The sequence below is a fragment of the Xiphias gladius genome, chromosome 15 (assembly GCF_016859285.1).
Source record: "Xiphias gladius isolate SHS-SW01 ecotype Sanya breed wild chromosome 15, ASM1685928v1, whole genome shotgun sequence".
In the NCBI taxonomy this organism is placed as follows: Eukaryota; Metazoa; Chordata; class Actinopteri; order Istiophoriformes; family Xiphiidae; genus Xiphias; species Xiphias gladius.
Window position 1 is genome coordinate 33564664 of NC_053414.1, and position 23353 is coordinate 33588016.

Below are 23353 nucleotides of genomic sequence, written 5' to 3' on the forward strand. Positions count from 1 at the left end.
TCCACATTAAATTAACATTTGGCTGAAGGCAGTAGTCGACCCTGTCCCTATCACAGCACTGGGCTGTCCTGTGCTGTAATGGCAAAAACACCCCAGAGGTATCTGGGTAATGTAGTGTTTCTGATGTATGTGTCAATCTCGCAGTTAATTAGTCTGATCAAGTACTACGGCTGCAAATGGACTAGACAGGCTACTCACTACACAAGGAAAATCAAAAAAAAAGAACTGTTTTCCTCTCAAAGTAGGGTCAAATGTCTGCATCCCTCGTATTGAAATATCCTCACATCAGTTGTCTCATCAGCACTAAAGAATAATTACTTATTAACCATAAAAGTGATGGGGGGAACAAGAAATGATGCTAAGTTTAGATTTCATACAGAAGTCAATCCACAAATGGCTACAGTAAAAGATTGTTGAACCTGACCTTTTTTTTCTTAGGGAGACAGCTCTCTCTACAAAATGAAATAAATTATGTGACAGTGCATATGCATCTGCAAATAGGAGAAAGTCTTGTAGTGCCCCTCCTCCTTGTAGTTGTGTCTTGGCATCTGTTTGGCTGGATCGAATCAGCTTGATCATGTCATGATATGAATTTCCCAGGGTGCATGTATAAAGCCACAAAACCACAAATGTCTGATGTGTCTGCCCATTGTTCCTCATCTCTGTCCCCTCGCTGAGAAGGTGAACAGCTTTACTTTGTAGGCCCGTCTTCCTTTTTGCATGCTTTAAATCCCCCATGAGAAATATCCTACAACTGTACATTATGTGTTGATACATTATGCATTTTTGAATCTGGCCAAGCAGAATGGCCTGTGTTTGAGGTAACAGTAAAAGGGCCCGCAGCGGATGATCACATATTCCAAATCTGGAGAGCATTGGTTGGAGATTGTGGTTATGTCAGTGTACCAGCTGATGACTCTTTTCTCGCTGCATTGTCACACAGAAGAGCTAAAAAGACAAGCCACTGGTGAATAATTATGTATGTGGTGAAGCAGAACAAAGACATCCATCCATATTTCAAAGTGAACATCAGGGTTAGGCCCAGTTTGTTTATTCTTTTTGGCCACAGATTACAACATAGAAACTCATCATCCATGCAGAATTGATGTTGATCCACAACACACAGTCTCAAGTTACTTTCATTGATTGAAAATGAACTGTAGGTCAAGCTGAAACAAGCGAATAATTCAACAACAACCCTGTGGAAATGATGGCAGAGAGCACACAACCCATCTCAGCCGCAGAGAGAGCGGTTTTGGCTCCGATCAATCTAAAAAGCCCCTGTTTGGAAATACTTTAGAGTTTGGCCAGTAGACGGCAAAATTGTTTCTGCATTTATTAATGCATTGATTATGGGAAAAACAGGTAAATGTAGGAGAAGACAACTGCAGACTAATGTGCATGCATTTCCACACTGATTAATCCTCCTATACATGCAAAGAAGATTAAAACACTTTATATATATATTACCAGATTCATCCTAATATGATGCATTCTATTAATATACATTATGAAAATTTTTATTAGCCCAAAAGATAAAATTGTAGTCTGCAGATAAAAGCTTCTAAAACTGAAGTTCAGTTCAAGCAGATAAGGGATGTTGTGGACTTCCCTGGTTATAAACTGGGTAAACTGAAACTTTTTTTAATTCGACTTAAATGGTAGTTCAAGCTCTCAAAAGTAATACATTTTGCGCAGACCCATCCACATCACACAGAGATAATACCCTACAATAACGGATTCTTGGTCATTTTACTATCTTGTTCAACTCTTGCTGAGTGTGTTGCATGCTTGTTGCCATGCTGATAGAGATAGCATGTTACGTAATTGTAGGGATAAACCAAGGTCTCCTAGGCACACTCAGTATGGCCAGATGAAAAAGGCCTCTTCTCTCTGTCTCTTCGTGTCGGCTTCATGGGGATGTTTTGTTGCATAATCAGAAAGCTAGTTATAAATAATTCTGCCAGCACTTCAAACCAAACCTCTCCCAGACAGGGCTAGTCTTTTTAGCATCTTAGTTCCAGAGAGCAGGTGATATGTTGTTTTTATGTTGAGATGAATGCTGATGCTTAATCCTCTGGGAAATTGTGAGTCCGAGCCTGTTATTAATGTGTTAGCTTATCACAAAGTTTCAAAGAAAGAACTTTTGCTTTTCCCCAGAAAGAAAACATTTGCAGCATTCTACAACAGATAGAAAATATTTTCCAAACCTGAATGCCCACATTGGGCATCACAGTATCATAATTATTTATTTTTTATACATGCTCTACAAGTATTATTTCTTATGATTCAATATTCCACTTAAATTCAAAAGCTCAGACATAATCAATGATTGTCTCGTATGTTGTTTTGCTATGCAGTGGAAGACACCTGGCAGCGTCTTTGTTTTGTCATGCCCGTTTATTTGATTCTACCTCGTGAATGTTTCAGATAGATCCAACGTAGGTCCATGTGCAGTTCTAACACTGCCATTTATGAGGGATATGTTAAGCAGCTCTGTCCATTGGCTGATTAGTAGAATGTATGTGAATGGCACTGAACTTCCCTATATCAAAATAATTCTAAAACTAAAAAGCAGCTAGTTTTTGCAACCTTTTGAAGGTCATAGGGCATATCCAAGCTCAAGAACCAAAACAATCCCTGTACCATTTTGTTCTCTCACTAGCAACAGGGAATAGCTGAAACTAAAACACCAGGGGAAAAAATTGTTTCATATTGCAACTCTAACAAGGCCAAATATAGAGCTGTAGAATCAGAAACAACAGCATATGGAAGAGGAGGCAGCCACTTTGTTACAACTGCAACCAAAAAAGAGGCCCCGTGGCTGGCGTGGCTCAGTTAACTGCATATGCCGGTGCTCAGCGATGACGGGTCTGATGCATGCTGCAACGAACTTGACTGTGCTCAGTTTCTTCATGAATTTTGGGATGAAGTCACTGATTCCATTGAGGACGAAGGACCACACAAATTTTTTGAGCCTTTATGGACAGAAAACTTGATAATAACATTAAAATACTTATGTATTTGGAAGAAAATTTGCTTCCCAGAGGAGGTTGCGGCTTGTTCTACATGGGATGTGGAAAATGGCTTTTGCAAATATCGAGTACAAATTGTCACGTACATTTTTTACACCTGGCATGAGACTTGCTTTGGCTTTTTGCTTCTCTCGCTCTATCCGATGGGAGCAGGAAAAGAGCGAAAGAACTGAAACACCAAAGCGAGTTTATACGTGTTGAGTTTGGAAAACCGTTAGGGCTGACCCAAATGCCTTTAAGATTCTACCATTGCCATGGTAATCAATGTCGAAATCAGTATCTGAATGCTGCATTTATTTTATGTTATCATATGTAAATTACCAAGAAAAATCCCAAATAGCCCATCCAACATTATTCATTATGCGTCCACATGAACTATTGTGTATTTTCTCAGACAAGGACATTTAGTCTGAGTGATAGTTTTGTGTGTCACAGCTCTCATCTAACGTTACCAGCACTGACACTGGGACAGTGACACGTGACCACATGTGACAGGCTTACAACTACGCCAGCAAGATTTCAAAAATGTCAAGCGACTGCAATAAAATAAATTTGCAAAAATTACCCCTAAAAAGTCGAGTGCCAGATATGCCAAAGAACACTGGCATTTCAGATATCTACAATGAGTTCGGAAAAAGACCTGAAACTTTAAGTAACAGCTTAGCTGTCTTGCAACTGCTAGAATTTTCCTTTTTCTATTATGGCTGATGTTAGTGCAACCTGCATGCTAACAAAGTATAACGTTAAAGTCAGATTTTTGTCCTTGTCACTCACTGTTGCAAAGCAGCACAAGGGAATATTGTTAAAATCAAAGAGAAATTTCCATAAATACCTATACATCAGGAAAAAAAGATAAAATAGGAATAATAAGTACAATAAAATAGATCTATAAGCCAGACAGTTGTGGCTCTGGCTACTCGCAGGTTAACTAATTTGTACACCATGGGGAAGAAGTGCACTAGTCTATTTTCCTCATTCATCCCATTTGGGGGTGACTAGTTGTTGGTATACAGTTTACTGGGTACACAGTTTACTGATAGGTGAGGTTGCACACACTCATGCTTATCATTTGCATTCACCATATTGAAGTTGCTGTGGGTTGGACTAACCTGACTGGACACATTCCCTAGGACAGTCACTTTGCATTCGAAATTCGAACATATACGTTTGAACGTGGGGGAAAAATTAAAAATTCAAACTGTAATGACATGTTAGAATTCAAAATTTACAGTCAATAAGAGCAACAGATCCTTTGAAGTATTTTCTTGTGATCCACAGGGTTTTTCCTGGCTCAAAATAAGGCAGAGTTGGTACCATCCTTTAGTGATGCATGGGTGGACCCATAATTCGCGGGTCCGGCGGGTTGACCCACAGGTCAGGTGGATTCGGTTACACTTAGTAGAAAATATTGTGGGTTCACGCAAGTCAGGTCAAAAAGTGAAAAAAGCAGCGTTCCGACTAAGTTATAAATAACTTACAGAAACATTACGTGCAATAGACTAGACTGTGATTATTAGTCCACCTTTTCTTCCCCTCTTTGTCTCTCTCTCTCACACACACACGCATCGTGTGCAGAGTGCAGGTCTTCTCATGCCCTGTCTGTCAGTTATCTGCATTACCCAACAATGAAGTGTATCATACTGTGATGGTTGGTTTTGATACCCGTGTTGAGGTTTAATGTGGTCATTATCAGTTTATTATATATAGATGTGCTGACAGGCCTACATACTTGCAGCTTTGAATGTTTCTTTGCAACAAGAGTCACAGTCAGTCCTCTCTTTGAGGCATGAGCAAATGAATCGGTTCTCCCTCTCTGCTTTGCAAAACAGAAAAAAAACAAAAAATAAAATAGTTAACTAATGTATGACCCATAGCGCTCAAGAATACAAAGGTACCTATTCCACACAGGAGAATGGATTAGGTCGCTCTCGCAGCTATTAATGAAATAAACAGCATCTCTCTCTCTATCACCCCTCTCCACGCCTCCCTGGTGCCGAAAGAGACACAGCAGGCAGCAGCGGCTACTATCTTCATTTGTTCATCTGTTTTCTTATTGTTTATTATTAAAAAAACAAAAGCTAAATCAAGTGCTTTAAAAATGTTCTATTGGTCATTTCTGACCATGAAATCGTGAGATTGAGAGAGACATTTTAAAGACTAAATAAATAATTGATTAAAAAAATAATCAACAGATCAATCAAGAATGAAACTAATCTTTTCTTTCTGCCCCACAACAAACCTTTGCTGACTTTGTTTCGTATTTACAAATTTACTGTTAGTATCTGTAGAATCTTTTAAAATCCTATACCTGTTGAATATTTTTCTAGCTGATGTTTGGCTGAAGAAACTTTTCTGAATTTTTTTTATTTTTAATTGTATTTCGCTTATGCTTTTGTCATTTCTTACAAAATTCTGATTTATTTTTACAGTGAGACAAGACAATGTTCTAGTTCAGTGAGGGTTGATTACATATTGAAATTGGCCATTGAGACCAGTCCTGGAACACGTGCGCTCTCAAGCGCACCATGAATGACAGGCACACATAGAGGGCCAGTAAAGACACAGACAGGGACGGTAAAAATGTATGGATTTCTTGGCGGTCCACTGGCCTGCTGATGTGTCGCAGCAGGATTTTTCCCGGTGCTCCTGATGGCTAGTCTGACTATGGTACGATTGTTTCACCTGCCGTCATGATTCGGTAAAATCAAGTTCGATCTTGGTTTTATCTCTGGTTTGATGAAACAAGACTGAACTGTTTGGCCTCAATCCTAAACGTCGTGTGGAGGGAAACAGACACAGCTCATAAACTGCCCAACACCATCCCAACGGTGAATAATGGTTGGGACAGAATCATGCTGTGGGGGTGTTTTTTCAGTGATGGGGACTGGTCACTGGTGAGATGAACGACACAAAGTACAGAGTTCAGAGGTCCTTAATGAAAATGTGGTTTATTGACAACTCTGTGAATGTCCTTAAGTGGCCCAGCCAGAGCCCCGACTCTAGGTGTGCAAAGCTTGTTGCGTCATACCCAAGAAGACTCAAGGCTGTAATTGCTGCCAAAGGGGCTTCAACTAAGTACTGAGTCAATGTGATATTTCAGTTTTTCCTTTTTAGTAAAGGTGCAAAAATGTCTAAAATTCTGTTTTGGCTTTGTCGTCATGGGGTGTTTAGAGTATATTGATGAGGGGACAGATGAATTTAAACTATTTTAGTACATGGCTGCAACAACAAAATGAAAAAAGTGAAGGGCTCTGAATACTTTGTGAATGCACTGCATCTGGCTATTCTAAATGATCTTTGTTTTTACTCATGCACCTTTTTGGAGGATGTTAAAGGTTCATATCTGTTTTTGCATGCCTTATTATGCTTTCTAAATTTGGTATAAAAAGTCAATTGCAAGCTGTTCTGTGGTGTGAGTGTGCGTGCATGTGTATGCTCGCAAGTCTTCACAGTCAGCCATTACAAATTTCATTGACACATTAGGCTCTGGCCTAATCCACACAACATTTGTAATGCACCAGGACAACAGACAGGACCTATAGAAACACAATCCACTATCATTCTGGTTGAGGTTAAACATAATGGGCTGTTTGATCTCTTTAAACAAGGTGCGCCTACACAGTGCTACACTTCCTAAACAGCCTTTCTTCCTAAACAGTGATGACACGGAAAAATTTCTAATTTAATTATAGTCACAACCAGTAGGTCATGTGGCTTTTGTGCTGCACATCCACATATTAGTAGCTTTGTGATTTACTCTGTGTAAATGGACAAGTCTTACCATTAATTATTTGTGTTCACTTCACCCCTCTACTTAGAATCCAGTAGTGCATTTGTTATTATTGAAATTACAGGTAAAAATTCTACTGTTAGTGGTGGAGGTAGTAGTAGTAGTAGTAGCCGCAGCAGATTAAAACAAAGAAAAAAAATACATAAAATATATCCCGCTCTCCCCTCTAAATGGCCTTTTTGTATGTGTGTGAGAGAGTAGTACCAGATTAAAAGCTCATCCATTATTGATAAGCATTGGATGTCATGCTGTCTCTCTCTGCATCACTTCCTATTGTTTTCATCTTTTAAAGGAGAGTATAAAAGAGAGAGGGGGCAGAAGGAAGAGGAAGAGAATAGATTGCAGAGGGGAAGATAGGGTAGGAGAGGAAAGAAAAGAGGGAAGAGAGAGGGGTAGCACTACTAACTTAAGCAGTTTAGTAGCTGATTTAAGATGCTCTGAGCTGAAAACTTTGCATGACTGTTAACTGTTAGGGATCCAGGGTCTGGGTCTAAATTTAGTTTCTGGGTCACAGTTCCTAGACCCACAAAGGTTTCTGCTGTGGGTCAATACTGCCTGATCACCTAGAAGCTACAGACGTGGGTCACTGTGACTACTGTGTGCTTGTCAAACACAAGCCTCCTGGTAGCTGCAATTTGTGTACAGCCTCACATAGTGAGCTAGCACTGGTTCATACTAGTAATGTTTTGATGTGTATTGATGTTAAAGACAATCTTCTGTACTCGACTACTAGACTTAGTCATCTAGTGTCACAAAGAACCCAAATAAAACTATTTTTTTTTTTTAATCTTTTATTTATTCTGGGTGGTTTCACTGAGAGGCAACAACCTCTCTTAGACAGGAATGTCCTGATCCCTTTCACACCTAGAAGCTGCCTGCTGGCCACTGAGCAGCTCCACTGGAGAGGTTGGGGTTAAGGGCCTTGGTGAAGGGCACCACAGTCGTGTTGATGAGGGATGGATTAGTGCTGTTTTTTTCACTTTTCCCACCCAAATTTAATCCTGCCAGTCCGAGGATTATACCGGTAACCTTCCAGTTACAAGAAAGGTGTTTCATCTTCTCAAAATTCATATTATCAGGCTAGTTTCCTAGTCTACATAGTTCTTTAGATGCAGTGAAAACAGACAGGAATACACAAGAGTTAATTTCAGTTTTTTAGTTTATTCCTGTGAATATTTGGTAGAAAAAAGGGCTATAGATTTTATAAATTTGTGTGTATGGTTCTGAGCTACGTGTGATTCCCATTCTTTAATGATGGCATGGCTGGCATAACAGAGACACTTAAGGAATGATGAGGGGGTCACCAAAATCACTAGGAGTCTAATAAAATCTGGGCGGGGGGGGGGGTGGATTCTTGCTCTACACTTGGTTCCCAGCAGTATGTTTCTGTGTCAGCGCTCTCCGGCCGAGGGCAGGACAAGATATTGTATCACTCCCAAGCTAGACGATACTGAATTCAAACATGACATTGTGAACCGATTTACCATATGTCAGAGTTTATATTTAATGATATTTTCTCCCCTAATCACAACAGGGATTTGTTTCTAGAGATGGGCTTGACAGGGAAACTTTTTTTTTTTTTTCTTAATTCTAGGGTCAGCAGGGTAAGTGTCCTGAGATCTGTGGGCATATATGACTTATCAACTGCAATGCTGCAAGCATGTGTGATGATTTGTTTTCTCTTATTTTGTGATTGATAGGAATTGAAAGAATAATAGAAACTAAAGTATAAAGACATTTTTCAGTAGATGATTATTAGATTAATAAATTGATCCTTTTTATTGGCCATTGATATTCAACTCTACTCATTTGCATGTTGTTGCACTCTGCCTGACTTTTTCTTGTCTCCAAGTTGCTGAGATCTCTCCTTCAACTGACGCACTGCTCTCTGTCAGTCCTCGTCTCCCAGAGCTCATTTGAAATAAATGAGTGCTGGTCCTTTTGTCTCTTGCTGTCACTGTCAGCATGAGTGTATGTTTTGAAGAGGTTAATTGAGTAACCAAACTCATGGTAAACACCCTCATTCTGTCTCTGAGGATAGTATGAGGTTACTCCCTGTTGGGCTAAATGATAGCCAATTTAAAGGCTGATGATCCTGAAACTACATTTGGATGTTGTTGATGAACAATTGGGGCATGTGCATGTGTGTCTGTTTGGCAGTATGACCCTTGAAGTGACTTATTTTTTGAAATGTTCCCACTTGTCCCAAATGACAAACACACATACTGTGTAGTTTCAGGATCGCCAAGCTTTACTCTGGCAAACCTACTCAAGCATAGCTTTGCTGATAAAGCAACCTACACCACGGTACACCTATGGCAGTTTTAGTTTGACCACAGTGAGTATTTATGCTGCCAAATAAGTAAGCTTATTTGTTAACTTTGTGAGAGTGTGGACAACTTTGGTTGACATGGACACTGTGGTCTTGCTGGAGTTGCTTTTTCAGAATATTTTGAATTACAGTGGAATATTTATTAGTATTGAATCTTTTATGGCTATTTGAAACCCTAAAATTCACTAAATGTTTCAATTATTGAAGTCCAGATTCATGAATGATTCAGATTCACATTGGATCAGTATTATCCCAGGCCATGACAGGCAATGGAAAACAAAAGACTTAACAGTTAATTCAAGGGAGCGTATTTCTATCATCAACTAGTCTGTCATGATTGCAAACCATTCATGCTCAGTGAAGCAGTTTCTATTATGGCTCTTGATAATACAAGTGAATCCACTAATTGCAGCGGGTGGGTTAGTCTACCTGTGAAAACATTGGGGATGTTTCGAACTCCCCCAAGGAGGGGAGTTCAAAGAAGTCAATTAGCAGTGGAGTGACGTGCCCTTTTAGGCTGTTCGAAAACCAGATGATGAAACCAGAGGGTTTCACTGTGCATGAAGGGAGGCCCGCTAGATGGGCATTGCAGTTGTTGAGGCAAGAGATAATGATGGCCTGTATCAAGAGTTGAGTGTCATACTGAGTCAGTTAAGGCCTGATTTTTTTTTTTTTTAATTTTTTTTTTTTTATATGTTGTATAGCAGCACAACTCGGAGATGCAAGATACACCATGGTCAGAGAAGGATAGGTGGTCATTAATTATAACATCCAGGTTTCTTGCGACCTTGGTTAGGGTTAACGATGAGGCCATGCGAGCAGATAATTGAACCAAGGAGGTGGTGTATATTGCAAGGAGAGAGGGCCCCAGCACTGAGCGTTAGGATGCTCTGCTTGAGACTTTTAGTGGGAACACATCAGAATTGGCATATTTCATCATCTTATGTTGCAAATATTAGCTTGTCATGTTTATTTATAATTAATTTAGGCTAAAAAAGCTACCAGGTATAGTGCACTCAGTGCACTGTGGCCGATTTTAGTTAAACTAGAGATAACAGATTTTTTTCCCTTGCAACCATTCGATGGGTTGGGAATAGGTATGACCAGTTGACCAGGATTTTCTTGGGTTGACTGCAGCCCAAGAGCTAATTGACTGTCTGGAACATATCAAATTCAGACTTCCTAAGACACTTTCCTAAATTATTCCATTCCCTGGCCAGAAATTTTAGATTAAAAGGTTGTCTTTTGCAGGTTTATTCTCAGGGTGTCTGTGAATGTGTGGTCTCAGGTATTTTGAATAGCAAACATCGAAGATGACATAAACAGTCAATTATTGATTAAGTATTGTGCTTTACATCAGTTGACAAGTAGGGCAGCAAAATACACACATCCTGCTGTGAAAATGTCACAGATGATTACTTGTATTATCTTTTTTGTTTCTATGATAGTGGGGGTCAATGTAAGGAGGTGGACAATGCTGCGAAGACACGGCAGGCCCCAATGTCTCCCTCAGATTTTCTGGACAAACTGATGGGGAGGACATCAGGATATGATGCCAGGATAAGACCGAACTTTAAAGGTATCTACCAAGCTATCTATGTATCTATCTGTATGTTTTCCACAGGAACAGACTTGGCAAAGAGTCAATGTTCACAATAACGTGGATATTGTATGATAGCAAGCTAATGCTTTTGTTTAATTTTTGAGGTAGCTACTGGTATCACCTCTGTGTGCTTGGCAAAAAGAGCCCTATGAAGCACATTCACAATAATATGCTTTTACATTAAAGCACATTTAATGTTGAGCACATTCCCCACATGACTATTTTATACTTTACAACAGCAACATTTGAACGTGTTCCTCTTTAGGAATGGTGGCTTAATGTGGGGACATACTATGTAACACAGTACAATACACAGACATAAACAATGTATACAGTACATTTCTCATATTCATCACAGAGCAGAACTTTAAAGACACTGGTCATAAAAACTGAAAACTGTAATATCACGATAAGGGCAAGGCTCTGTCTCTCTCCCCTCTCTGTCCAGCAGAGTACGCCAAGGTAACTTTGGTTTTCTAGATTGTCCTTATAGAAAACTTGCTGATTACAGGAACCACCTTCGTTTCAACCGTAGATGCAGGCAACTCAGGATTATTCCCAACAGTCTATGCCTGGGTTCCACCGTGAAAGGCCACAGAGCAGGAAAGATCCTTCTGAAGCCTCAGAACCAGGTACTCAACAAGAGGTTGAGACAAGTACATTTTACTATTGATACCCTTAAAGCTAGAACTGAACAGATGCTCAAGGAGTTGACATCACATTTTCCCAGTGAAGTATTGGTGCAAGTCTCCAGGTTTGTGGAAAAGGCACAGGCTTCACAACACACCAAAGGCAAGAAACAACAGATAAACAAGTTCCAAACCTTGCAATCTCAGACCTGTACATTGGGGAAACTAAACAAACCACTACATAAGTGCATAGCACAACACAGGAGAGCGAGTTCCTCAGGTCAGGACTCAGCAGTCCACCTGCATCTTAAGGACAAAGGACACTCTTTTCAGGACAATAAATGTACGCATTTTGTTCAGAGAAGACCAATGGTTTGAAAGAGGAGTGAAAGAAGTCATCTTTGTCAATATGGAGCAGCCGTCACTAAACAGAGAGGTGGTCTGAGACACCACCTGTCAACCATTTAAAATGCAGTTGTTCACTCCCCAGACAGCTGAACACCCATCCACACCGGGACTCGTGTGAACTCAACGATCACATGATGGCAGGGTGGGTCAATGACTCATGTGACTTCAATGACTCACAAGTGTTGCTGATCTCACCAGAGGATAAACACCTGAAACTCCCCACTAGTCAGTTAAAACTGAAGAAGTCTTTCAGATGAGAGGCGAAACATCTTCAAGAACTTAAAGCAAGTCCAGTTGCCTTCGCATAGCACTTACAGAAAAACTGTCATCTTACAATAATTGTATTATTTTTAAGTTGAATTGTAGGGTAGAAAAAACAGGTCAGATAGACTACATTGAAAAGACATGTCCCAAAGTGCAAACTCAATGCAACAAGTCAGTTTACCTGTAACCACTGCAACAAAAGTCAGTTTACCTGTGACCACTGCAACAAAAGTGATTACACCTGTGTTTTCCCGTTAAGGTGGCAATAGATTTCTGCTTTAAGTTATCATCATGAAGTAAATGTTGTTATCGTACAATGTAATCACTATAGATTGGCTTTTAGATTGGTTCCCTGTACAGCTCATTTTCACTATGCAGTTCTTTCTGCAAGGCTACGAAATCTCCCGGGAAAATTAAGGCTCGATTTATGGCATAAAGGTTTTGCATCTGCCATTGTCCAACAAAAATAGAGAGATTATAGCGCTTCTGTTTTCCCCGGTAGCTATCAGTAGCTTTCCCCAGGTAAGGGGAAATGGCGGACAGTGTTACAACTGGAGTAACTTTCGGAAAAGAGCCCCAGTATCGGTGGAGTCAAAGAAGGCGAAGAGGGAGAGTGGTAGAAATTGAGGGGAAAAAAAAGCGAGCCTTGGACAGGCATTCACTTGACGGAGAGAGCTCTGGGACTTGAGAGGGTTTGAAACCGAGTTCAAAGAGAGCTGGCATTATTTCTACTAGATCAGAAATTAACAAAACCTGTCTACTTATTAATACAACTGGATGTTTTACTCTGCTTTTATCATAGCACTGAGATCGGAATTTGGGATTCTCATGGTTGTTTCTTGCTTTGGACAGTGGACAGGCTGATAGCAGTAGCCATGTTGCTAACGCTACCACTAGTAGCCAAAAAACGAACCAGTAGCTGTAAGGAAACCAGGAAAAGTCAGAAATAAACATCTATGTTAGAGGGAAATATTTTTTAAACCCCTTCAATTAAAGCTATATATATATACATACACACACACACACACACACACACACACACACACACACACACACACACACACACACATATATATATATATATATATATATATATATATATATATATATATATATATATATAGAATATAATATAATATAATATTTTAACCCCTGGTCAAATATCTCTGTTACTGTGAATAGTTAAGTGAGTAGAAGAGGTGAATTATTCTTTAACATTTTAAGAGAGTTAGCTTGCTATGAAAAACCCCCAAACAAGATTTGAAACACTTTTTAGCTCCCTACAAAAAGTGCGTACAAGCTGTGATACTTATCAAAGGTAACACCCGCAGGGATTTGTCCCCTTTTCCTTTTTTGTCATTTTGAAACTAAAAGATAAATGAAATAAAAAGTAATCTTGCTCAAATATTAAAGAAATGTATTATCTTTAACCTCATGCCTTTTGGAAATCAATCATCTTTTACTCAACCAGCTGTTCTAGCTACTTAATATTTTTCACTGATACTCGGCCGGGCTTTAGTAGTACTTGTACACTAACAGAGGCATCACTGCTAAATTTTACTTTTTTAAAAATGTTTTTGGTCTGACAGGAGAGGTGGAGTTGTAGCAGCACTTTCAGATATGTTTTTATGCAGACAGCTCACTTTCGGTGAGTAAACCTTTTTTTAGTATCTTGCGTTGACACTGAAATGCAAAACTCCTGCCTTGGTAATCACAGTGTATCAACCGCTAAAAACAACCAGCACTTTTATTGATTAGTTCAATGACCTATTGTCCCAAATTTCCTTAGATTTTGATTTTATATTGATTTCTGATTACTTTAATATCCTTGTAGATAACACTACGGACTACTTTTGGACACAGCCTATGGTTTCTCTCAGCTTCTAACTGGACCCACTCATAAGCTGGGCAATACTTCAGACTTAATTATGTCTAAAGGAGTTCATGTATTTTCTGTGTCAGCACTTAACATTGCCTTATCAGACCATTACTGCATCATTTTTTATATGAATCTTGATTCTTTAAGGGTCAGCTCTGCTGAAACTGTCCAGAAATGGTACCTGCTAACTTAGCTAATGTCTTCGCTACCAAATTCAGTAATGCTATAACTTCCAACATGTTGTCCTGTGATGACATGTTCCTTGCCTTTTAATCACAGTACTAAACCTGTTTTAGATGATATTGCTCCTGTGAAAATCAAGGTATTTTCTGATAAAAGTGAAACCCCTTGGCTAACGGATGAATTGATAAGGAGGAGGAAAAGGGACTGTAGAAAGGCTGAGTTTAAATGCTGTAAAACCAAGCTTCTAGAGCATCCTGAAATCTACAAAAATGTATTCATTAATTATTCATAATTAGAAAAGCAAGGCTAATAATAATAATAATAATTAATAATTAATACAAATAATAATAATAATAAATTATTATTTTATTATCATTATTAACAATATACACAATTCAAGGGTTCTACTTTCTTCTATAGATAAACTTCTAAATAAATTCAGAACTTCAATTCCACAACAAAATGACTATTAGGGCAAATATTCCCATAATCAGTCATGCTCCTTCTACCCTGCCTCCTTCTCAACTCACTACTATTTTAACATATTTTGCACAAGTCAGTGCTGATGATCTTGGAGCAGTGGTTTGGAGTCTTAACTGTTCCACTTCCATTGATCCCATCCCCACCTCCTTTTTTAAAAGCATCTTTAACTGTTTATCTAAGGCTATTTTAAGCGCTGTAAACACTTCTTTACAATCTTTTTTTCCCTGTTCACTTAAATCTTCAATTGTTAAACTACTTTTAAAGGAAACCACTCTAGACCCATCTATTATTAATTTAATACCTAATAAAGTCATTAAGTTGACCACCTGGCAACAAAGTACAGGATCTCTGCCAAGCTGGCTTTTATCCCAACCAAAGTACAGAAACAGCCTTGTCCAAGGTTATAAATGACTTGAGAATAAATTGTGACAATGGTAAAGTTTCTATTTTAGTATTATTGGATCTAAGTGTGGGATTCGACACTATGGATCAGGATATTTTAATGCCGACTTGAGAGGTGGGTTGGCATATCTGAGTCAGCACTAGACTGGTTTTTATCATACCTCAAAGCACGTGATTTTAGTGTTTGTCCTAGGAATTTCATCTCGTGGTGTCCCTCAGGGGTTGGTTTTAGGCCCGTTAATGTTTTAATTTGTGATTATTGTGTCTGGGCCAATTTATTAACTTACCATGATTAAGCTGATGACACACAATTATATACAGTTAGGTATGTAAATATTTTGAAATTGACACAATTTTAGTAATTTTGCAATTTAAGAACTATTCCAAAGGTAAGGATTTTTTTTTTTTTTAAATTCCAGGCAGATGCTTAAAATCTCTTTCATGCTTCGATTTCCAGTCGGCTAGACTAGCTGCCAGAGTTTTAACAAGAAAAAGCAAATGTGACCATATAAGTTTGAACCAGTAAGACCCCCGAGGTAATCTGAAACTGCTTTTAGCTTTTATGCTCCAAGCCAATTGGACATGCTACCCAGTCAAATTGTGCTTAAACGCTATCGTCTCTTAAAACTAAACTGAAAACATTCCTTTTTAGCTGCACCTTTCAGTAGTCTGGTTTGCTGGTCTTTTCATTTTTATATTATTTTTATTCCTTTTTATTGGTTATAACTTTCGTTTTATTTTTATTTGTCAACTATTTGTCCTAATCATTATTTCATTTGAAGTTATTTTGTTCATTTTTTAATTCATGTCATAAGTTTTACTGGTCGGTTGCTGGTCATAATTATTTAATTTTCTTAATGATTTTGAAGTCATGTATTATGTGTTTGTTTTAATTGCATTTACTTATGTCTAATATTTTATTCTTACACTACCCACATAGTTTTTGTGGCTGCTATTTCTGTAGTAGCTTACGCTTTGTGCAGCACATTGTGCTTCCCCCTGGAATGAAATGTGCTATATAAATAAAGCTTTGCTTGCCTTTGATTCATAGAGGCCTTTCTTCACGTTAGCTACCAGCCATACAGCTATAGAATAATGTTACTGGAATGCCAGTCAGTCGGTGATACCATATTTTCTCTCCATTGCTTTTCATATAAACAAGTATTTACTATCACCATCTCCATTGCACAGTTTCTTTCATTTTGTAAAAACATAAAATAACATGATACCAACCCAATTCGCTTTTCTCACAAACAGAAGAATTTGTATTTGCTTTCAAAGCTCCATTATAGACTAAATGATATAAATAAACTCACGCTTTTTTCTCCTGCTTTCTTCTGCTCCCCTCTCCACTCAGGCACCAACCCATTATGTAGTTGTATGTGTGAAGCAAACCCCAATGCTATTATTCCGTATAAAATTGTGAGAATTTCACTTTACCTCGTCAATTAATATGCTTCTTTCTTCTGTCTTATTTCCAAAGTGGTGTTGATCATTTCTTCTCCTGTGTTGTTGGTAGTTGCTAGGCTCTAAGGTAAACAGAAAGCGAAGCGATGAAAAGATGACATCTAGTCACAAGAAGCTTGGCACAAGAGGAATTTTCCAAAGTGACAATGATCCCAGCCACACTGCCAAACTTTTTGCACAATTTGTCTCCTAGATTTAATTTTTTAATTGATAAAACTGCCATTTTTGCCCATCAGTCTACCTTCAATAAGCCATAATGACAAAGTGAAAACATGTTTTTAGAAATTTTTAGAAAATTTATTAAAAATGAAATATCTACTTTGTATCCCCTTTTAACTTTATATTATATAATCTGTCGTCAAAAATAAAGGCGAACATACATAATATTAAAAAAAAGTGGAATCACTGATGAAGGGTGTACTGACTTTTATTGCATTCTTAAATGTTGACCCCATTATAGTTTAGTTAGTCAATCATTTCTATTTTTATGTCTCCGCACTGCCACAAGCCATGGCCAGAGGCATTATATTTTCAGATTGTCTGTCCGTCCCATTCTTGTGAACATATCTCAAAAATGTCTTGAGGGAATTTCTTCAAATTTGGCACAAACGTTCACTTGGACTCAAGGATGACCTGATTAGATTTTGGTGGTCAAAGGTCAAGGTCATTGTGACCTCACAAACAAGTTTATGGCAATAACTCGGGAATTAATATTCTAATTATGACAAAATTTCGAACAAATGTCTAATAGGATAAAATGATGATATTTTATATCCAAAAGGTTAAAGGTCAACTTCACTGTGACATAATTTTCAGCAAGAACATTTTTTTCTGGCCATTATTCAACACCATAACTCAGGAACACAGGAGAGGGAACTTGTGACCATAGTCCACATTTGGTCAGATACTGAATCGGTGACACTAATCTTGGGTGCCCACCTCGAAACTGTGGTGATTGTATAGATCTTTTGTGCTGCTGGGTTGAGGATGTATGTAATGTATCCATGTTTTAGAATTTGTTGGCCAAGCATGTGAACACACATTAGGGATTTGACTTTTTTTTTTTTTTTTTTTTTTTCTCCCCTCAATGAACTTGCACACTAATAGTAGACATTCAGCAGAACATGAGCAACAAAGCTTAACAAATACAGGTCAAATCAATTTTATTTATTTTCCCTAAACAGCATAGTTCTCACTGGAAATTATTCACTGGAGTAAATGGTAAATGGACTGCACTTATATGACACTTTTCTAGTCTTATTGACCACTCAAAGTGCTTTACACTACTGCCACATTCACCCATTCTCACACACATTCATACAGCGCTTTTTGTATACAAACAGCACTTTTCTCTACACACACATTCAATCCGATGATACATCGGAGACAATTTGGGGTTCAGTATCTTGCCCAAGGACACTTCGACAAGCAGACTCGAGGAGCCGGTGATCGAACCACCGGCCTTCTTGTTAGTGGACGACCCGCTCTACTTCCTGAGCCACAGCCGCCCCATATAATCATGTGTGATAACTTCCACTCCGCCAAAAATACATTAATACCTTTATTAAATTCCTTCAAAGTCTTTACTACATATAAAATATGAGTCTGGACAGACATGGATGTAAACTGCAACTTACTGGATGGTGAAGGCATACAACTGGGAGGCAGTAATTCTAGTTCTAATGTACAGTCTTAGCCATTTTATGCAGTGAAAAGTGTAACATCCCTAAGGACTGCATGTTGCCAAAATATCTGCTGAACACAAAGTGCCCAGTTCAAATGAAGGTGCCCCTCTTGAACTTGACTCTTTGGCGGAGGCATACAACCACAACGCGGTAATTCTAGTTTATATTAATTGGCTTAATTTTTCTTGGGTTTTGGCTAAAAACAAATAAAACTATTAAATCGACAGGAGCTGTAGTTACTTGAGTTTTGTGAAATTGACGAGGGCTTTTTCTGTATACTGCAAATTAGAGTAAAGCTATGCATTAAGGCAACCCTACACTAAATGAGCATGACATGCATAGTTATAGAAAAGACTGCTCAGGAATCCAAGGTCAACCCTGTCATTTGGTAACTGCTGCAACTGACACTGATAAACATCTTCTCTTTTGCTTTAACAGCCATCATAAATATCTATAGAAGAAACCTCTATGAACACAAAAGCTGCAGATGATCATTGATTTTAATTACAATAATGAGGCCTCTTAAAGATTTGGTAAGAACCTGGACCACCTGAAGTGCATGCTTCCCAAAGAGTCTAGATCATCAAAGCTGCCAAGTGTCATTAGCTCAGACTCTGTCTGTGTAGTGCAGGCTTAGGAAACAGGCTAGCCTGTGGACATTAATAATGGCCAATCACATTAAGTCATTCCCTTTAAAAGCAGCAGATAGAGTCCTGATGGTCCAGGACTTCTCTTGCATTATTCTTAGATCCTCCACCTATGTATTATGAACAAATATAAAGCAGTGTTAACAAAAACTGAAAACTACAAGCTTTGTAGGTTGTATTGGATTTTACTGGATTATACAAGTTTACGTATTAAAATGGTCAACAGAATATTAGGTTTTTTTTTTTAAGACAAAAAATGTCTAAAAATCTTTCATGAAGTTGCCTTCTCAGGATACCTTATACATTAGGAATCTGTAATTTAGCCAGAGCCTAGTGCCATGTTTTAAGATTTGAGATAAAATATCGAAGGTATAAACACTGGATGCATGTATAATAGATCAGCACTTGCAATTTATCCCCCAAAGCTGTACTAATAAAATTCTAACTGCTAAAAGGCAGAAAGTACAGTCCAAAATCACAAGTCTAAATATACTCAAGCAAATTATTTTTGCTTTTAAATATATATTGTATTACTTATATTATATCTAACTGATCGTTCTGTCTGTCCCTCTGCAGGTCCTCCAGTCAATGTTTCCTGTAACATTTTCATCAACAGCTTTGGCTCCATTGCTGAAACCACCATGGTAAGTAATAGAGATTCTGCATAGAATTACATTGAATTAGCCTAAATGCACAGACCCTTTGTACTGGTACTCCACCTGTGACAAATTGAATTGATTGAAAGACACATATGAGGTCAGAGGTCCCACAATTTACACTGATCTTCACCTTGTGGTGAGGTGTAGATCAGGGCAAGGGTGTAAAACCAGGTCTAAAGCTTTGAGTCAGTAACCAGGCAAGAAGGGCCTTGGTCAGGGAGGTGACCAAGGAAGATCTTCTGCTGGAAGGACGACTATTTTAGCATCACTCCATTAATGATGCCTTTTATGGTAGAGTGGCTAGAAGGAAGCCATTTTGAGTAAAGGGCATATGACAGCCTACTTGGAGTTTTTACCAAAACAGCATTTAAGGATTCTGAGAGCATTAGGAAAAAGATTCTCTGGTCTGATGAGTTAAACATTAAACCCTTGTGGTAGTACTCCAAACTCTGTCTGCTAATCACCTGGTTAAGTACTGAATTAAGGATATGAATACTTTTGTAAATGAGAAATTTCTTACACATTTCCCTTTGATTTTTGAAGGGCAATGTGTAAGAATTAGCTAACTGTCATACACCAAGCAAATAGGGGCAGCATATTACAAGAAAGTTGGGGTGTCCACCCCTATCGTAAGAATCGAGGAAACACTCTCTTTGGTGCAGGTTTGGTACAGGTTTACCTTTTAATATGATTATGTAACTGGTAGGTTGTTGTCTTCAGTAATTGTTACACTGACGATGACAATTTCATACCCAGTCTGCCCAGTCCGAGGGACAGGGAAGATCTGGTGGTGGCAGGACTAGAGGATGAGCCTTGAAAGGTAGAGGAACGTGAGGGAGAGGGAGAACAGCTGGAGCAGCAGCATCAAGAGCTGAGCTTGAGGAAAGACTGGAGGAATGTTGCCGAGAAGATGGCTGCAACACAGGTTTAATGCCTACTCAGTTACTACTACTTCATCTGCTCATGTTGGACTGAGGGCAGACTGGACATTACAGTGACTCACTATCACCTCTTGAGGTACAAAGTGGTATTACAAGACAGGACAGGCTGGGGTTCGCTGGTTAGCATGCTAACTTAAGTAGATGTCTCTGCAACACAATAAACAGACGTCTTTGACATAATGTCAAAACTGTTATTTCTTCACATTCAGTTGATAATCTTAATTTTTGGATGGTTTAAACTAAAATACTTATATATTACACATGACTTGCAAAAATTTCACAGAATGTTTTTACTCTGTCAGTATGGGTTATTGACTGTAGATTGATGGTCAAAAATAGCAATTTTATCCATTTACAATTAAATCTTGCACACAATAAAGTGGGCAAAAAATGAAGTGGTCTGAATAGTTTCTTAAGACACTGTAGGTGACCAATTGCTCTCTTGAGGCCCATTGCTTGGAGTTTGATGGGCTGGGCTGAAGTGCACATAACCCTCTGACACATTGTACTGCTGTTCTTTTATCATCCTTATTTATTTTAGACCAGTAGAAAAATGCATTTAAGCTACTGTATATCCCAGTTTTATTCTTAATCTCAATAGAATTAGTATTAGTATTGGTAGTTGTATTAGTAAAGACTTATTAACATGGTTTCTTTATTTAGGATATGGTCAGGGGTACTTTACACCAAAGGGCCAAATAATTTGCAAGAGGAAGAAAGAAAAGCTTCAAATGATAACCAGACAGGAAGACACCCTGACAAGTAAAGATATTGACAGAGGGAGGCAGAGAGAGAGAGAAATCAGAAGAGACAGACAAGCAGACAGGAATAGCAGATGTGCAGTGAAGATATTTAGTGACTCTGACAGCAAATACTTTAAACTGACATGAAGTCAGTCCAGACTGCACACAAGCTGCTTTGTACATCGTTATTATGCGCGCACACACACATACATACATGTACATGTATACACCAGGCTTAAACGTTTTATGGGTTTCATGGTATGTTCCACTGATATTTAAAAAGTATCTAAGATTAGTGAAAATGTCACATAATTGTCAGCGTGGCTTACATTTGGTCCAACTGTCCGGCACTGGAGTACAAACATTTTAACAGCTTTCTTAACTTGTGAAAGTCACACCATCTCCTCTGGGATTTAGGAGAGCTGTAGAGCTGTACCAACCTGTTTGGAGATCCCCTGGCCAGGGGCAAACAATAGGACAAACACGAGGGGCAATTTCAGTATGTGTGAAACTACAGAATCCACCTAAAAGATACCAGTGAATTAAAAGTAGCTTTGATTCCATCCAGGATGTCATCCATCCACACTTGCAACTGTAAAGAAAGTTGCAAGAGCAATGTTTTGGTTCTCTTCATTGTTGTTTTTATTTCTTCTTTATAAGACCAGTATAATTCATATTCAGTAATCCCCTAGCCACCAAAGGTAATTAAAATATTTAGTTGGATTTGTCAGTGTTGTAAAAATCATGGATAATATCACAGCTCAATGCACAATTATGGATTTTTTTTCCTAAATATGGTCATAACAAACTGGGTAAAAATTCAGTACTGTATTAGTGCACTCCAGGGGAAGAAAACTTTGAAATATAGTATATATTTGGTATATATTTTGTTTATCAACTGCTCACGATGAACAATCCGGCCTTTATGGGTCACAAGCTGGTTGCTTCTAGCAGGTTCAATCTTGTTGACGTAAAGTAACAAATAGTTATTATTGGCAGCTTTGATCTAAAAATGTGAGTATTAGCCATCATAAACCTAAACTGATTGACACCACTGACTGACTGATTGATAGATAGCTAGATGTAGAAGTTTTTCTGTTTCTGTAAGTAGGTAATGATTGAGCACATTTGTGATGTTTCACCGCTCTATGACACCATTATGCTTTCTGTCGCACTCTGTCTCTTGCATAATTAGCAGAGCAGAACTGGTTGTGATCAGTCAAGCCTTCTCTAAAGATGGATGGATGGATGGATGGATGGATGGATGGATGGATGGATGGAGGAGAGGATGGATGATTCAAGCAACAAGGTCTAAGTGCCTTCTGCACCAGTGGGAGTTGTTCTGAGGGATACGTCATTTGTGTGTGTGTGTGTGTGTGTTTGCCTGCCAAAGCAGGAACTGTCATAAGAAATTTCAGAATGTTCAATATTGCTTTCATTTGACTTTTATTATTTACAGTACAACATCAATTTGTCATGATTGTGTGTTTACACAACACTGAGCTGGCTTTGTGAATGTGTCAACCCATCCTTTCCTATGTGATTTCTTTTTGGAGTCTGTTTTTAGTATATAACTGCAGGGAATAATATCATTGTCATTGTTATTTTTACTTAATTTTAGAATATAGGCTTCAAGATGCTTTTTCAGTTTTTGGTTTTAGTTTTTATCTTGAGGATGTCTCTAGTTAACATTTTTTGTAATCACAAGCACCATAAACAAGCCCATAAGTCAAAAGAAGCTATTACTGGCTTCTACACTGTATTGATTTTTGTTTCATGCCACAAAAAAGCATCACCTAAAACAAATGACATGTTTCCAACCTGAACAACTATATATGTTTTCCGTAATATGACCCATAGGAGCATTTCTTGACTTAACCGCCCCGATGGTGGGAGTAGATATGCCACAGATAGTGATACATATCATTGCTGAAAAATACATAACTAACCCTTTCAAGATGTGACAGTGCTATAGTAAAGGTTTGGTCAGCTTTAGGCACAAAAAACTTGTTTAGGTTTAGGGAAAGATCATGGCTGGGTTAAAATAAGTAGTTTAGGGTTAGAAGACCTTTGTAGTCATGGTTACAAAGATAAAGACATGGTTAAGGCTATAGTACAATCATGGCCATGGTTAAAAGAAAACACTGACCAACAGCAGTCTCCCATGTTAAAGTCCAGTGTTTTCTTGACCTATCCATCCACT

At 38.3% G+C, this 23353-nt stretch overlaps 1 protein-coding gene across 6 annotated transcripts in view; it reads left to right on the forward strand.

Annotated features, from left to right (window-relative positions):
- glra3 (glycine receptor, alpha 3) overlaps nucleotides 1-23353 on the forward strand; it is a 67329-nt gene that overhangs the window by 14311 nt on the left and 29665 nt on the right. For all 6 annotated transcript variants that reach the window (XM_040145267.1, XM_040145265.1, XM_040145270.1 and 3 more), the window contains exons 2-3: nucleotides 10606-10736; nucleotides 19384-19451. In XM_040145267.1, the coding sequence (XP_040001201.1) occupies nucleotides 10606-10736; nucleotides 19384-19451 (199 nt within the window). The remainder of the gene's footprint in view (nucleotides 1-10605; nucleotides 10737-19383; nucleotides 19452-23353) is intronic.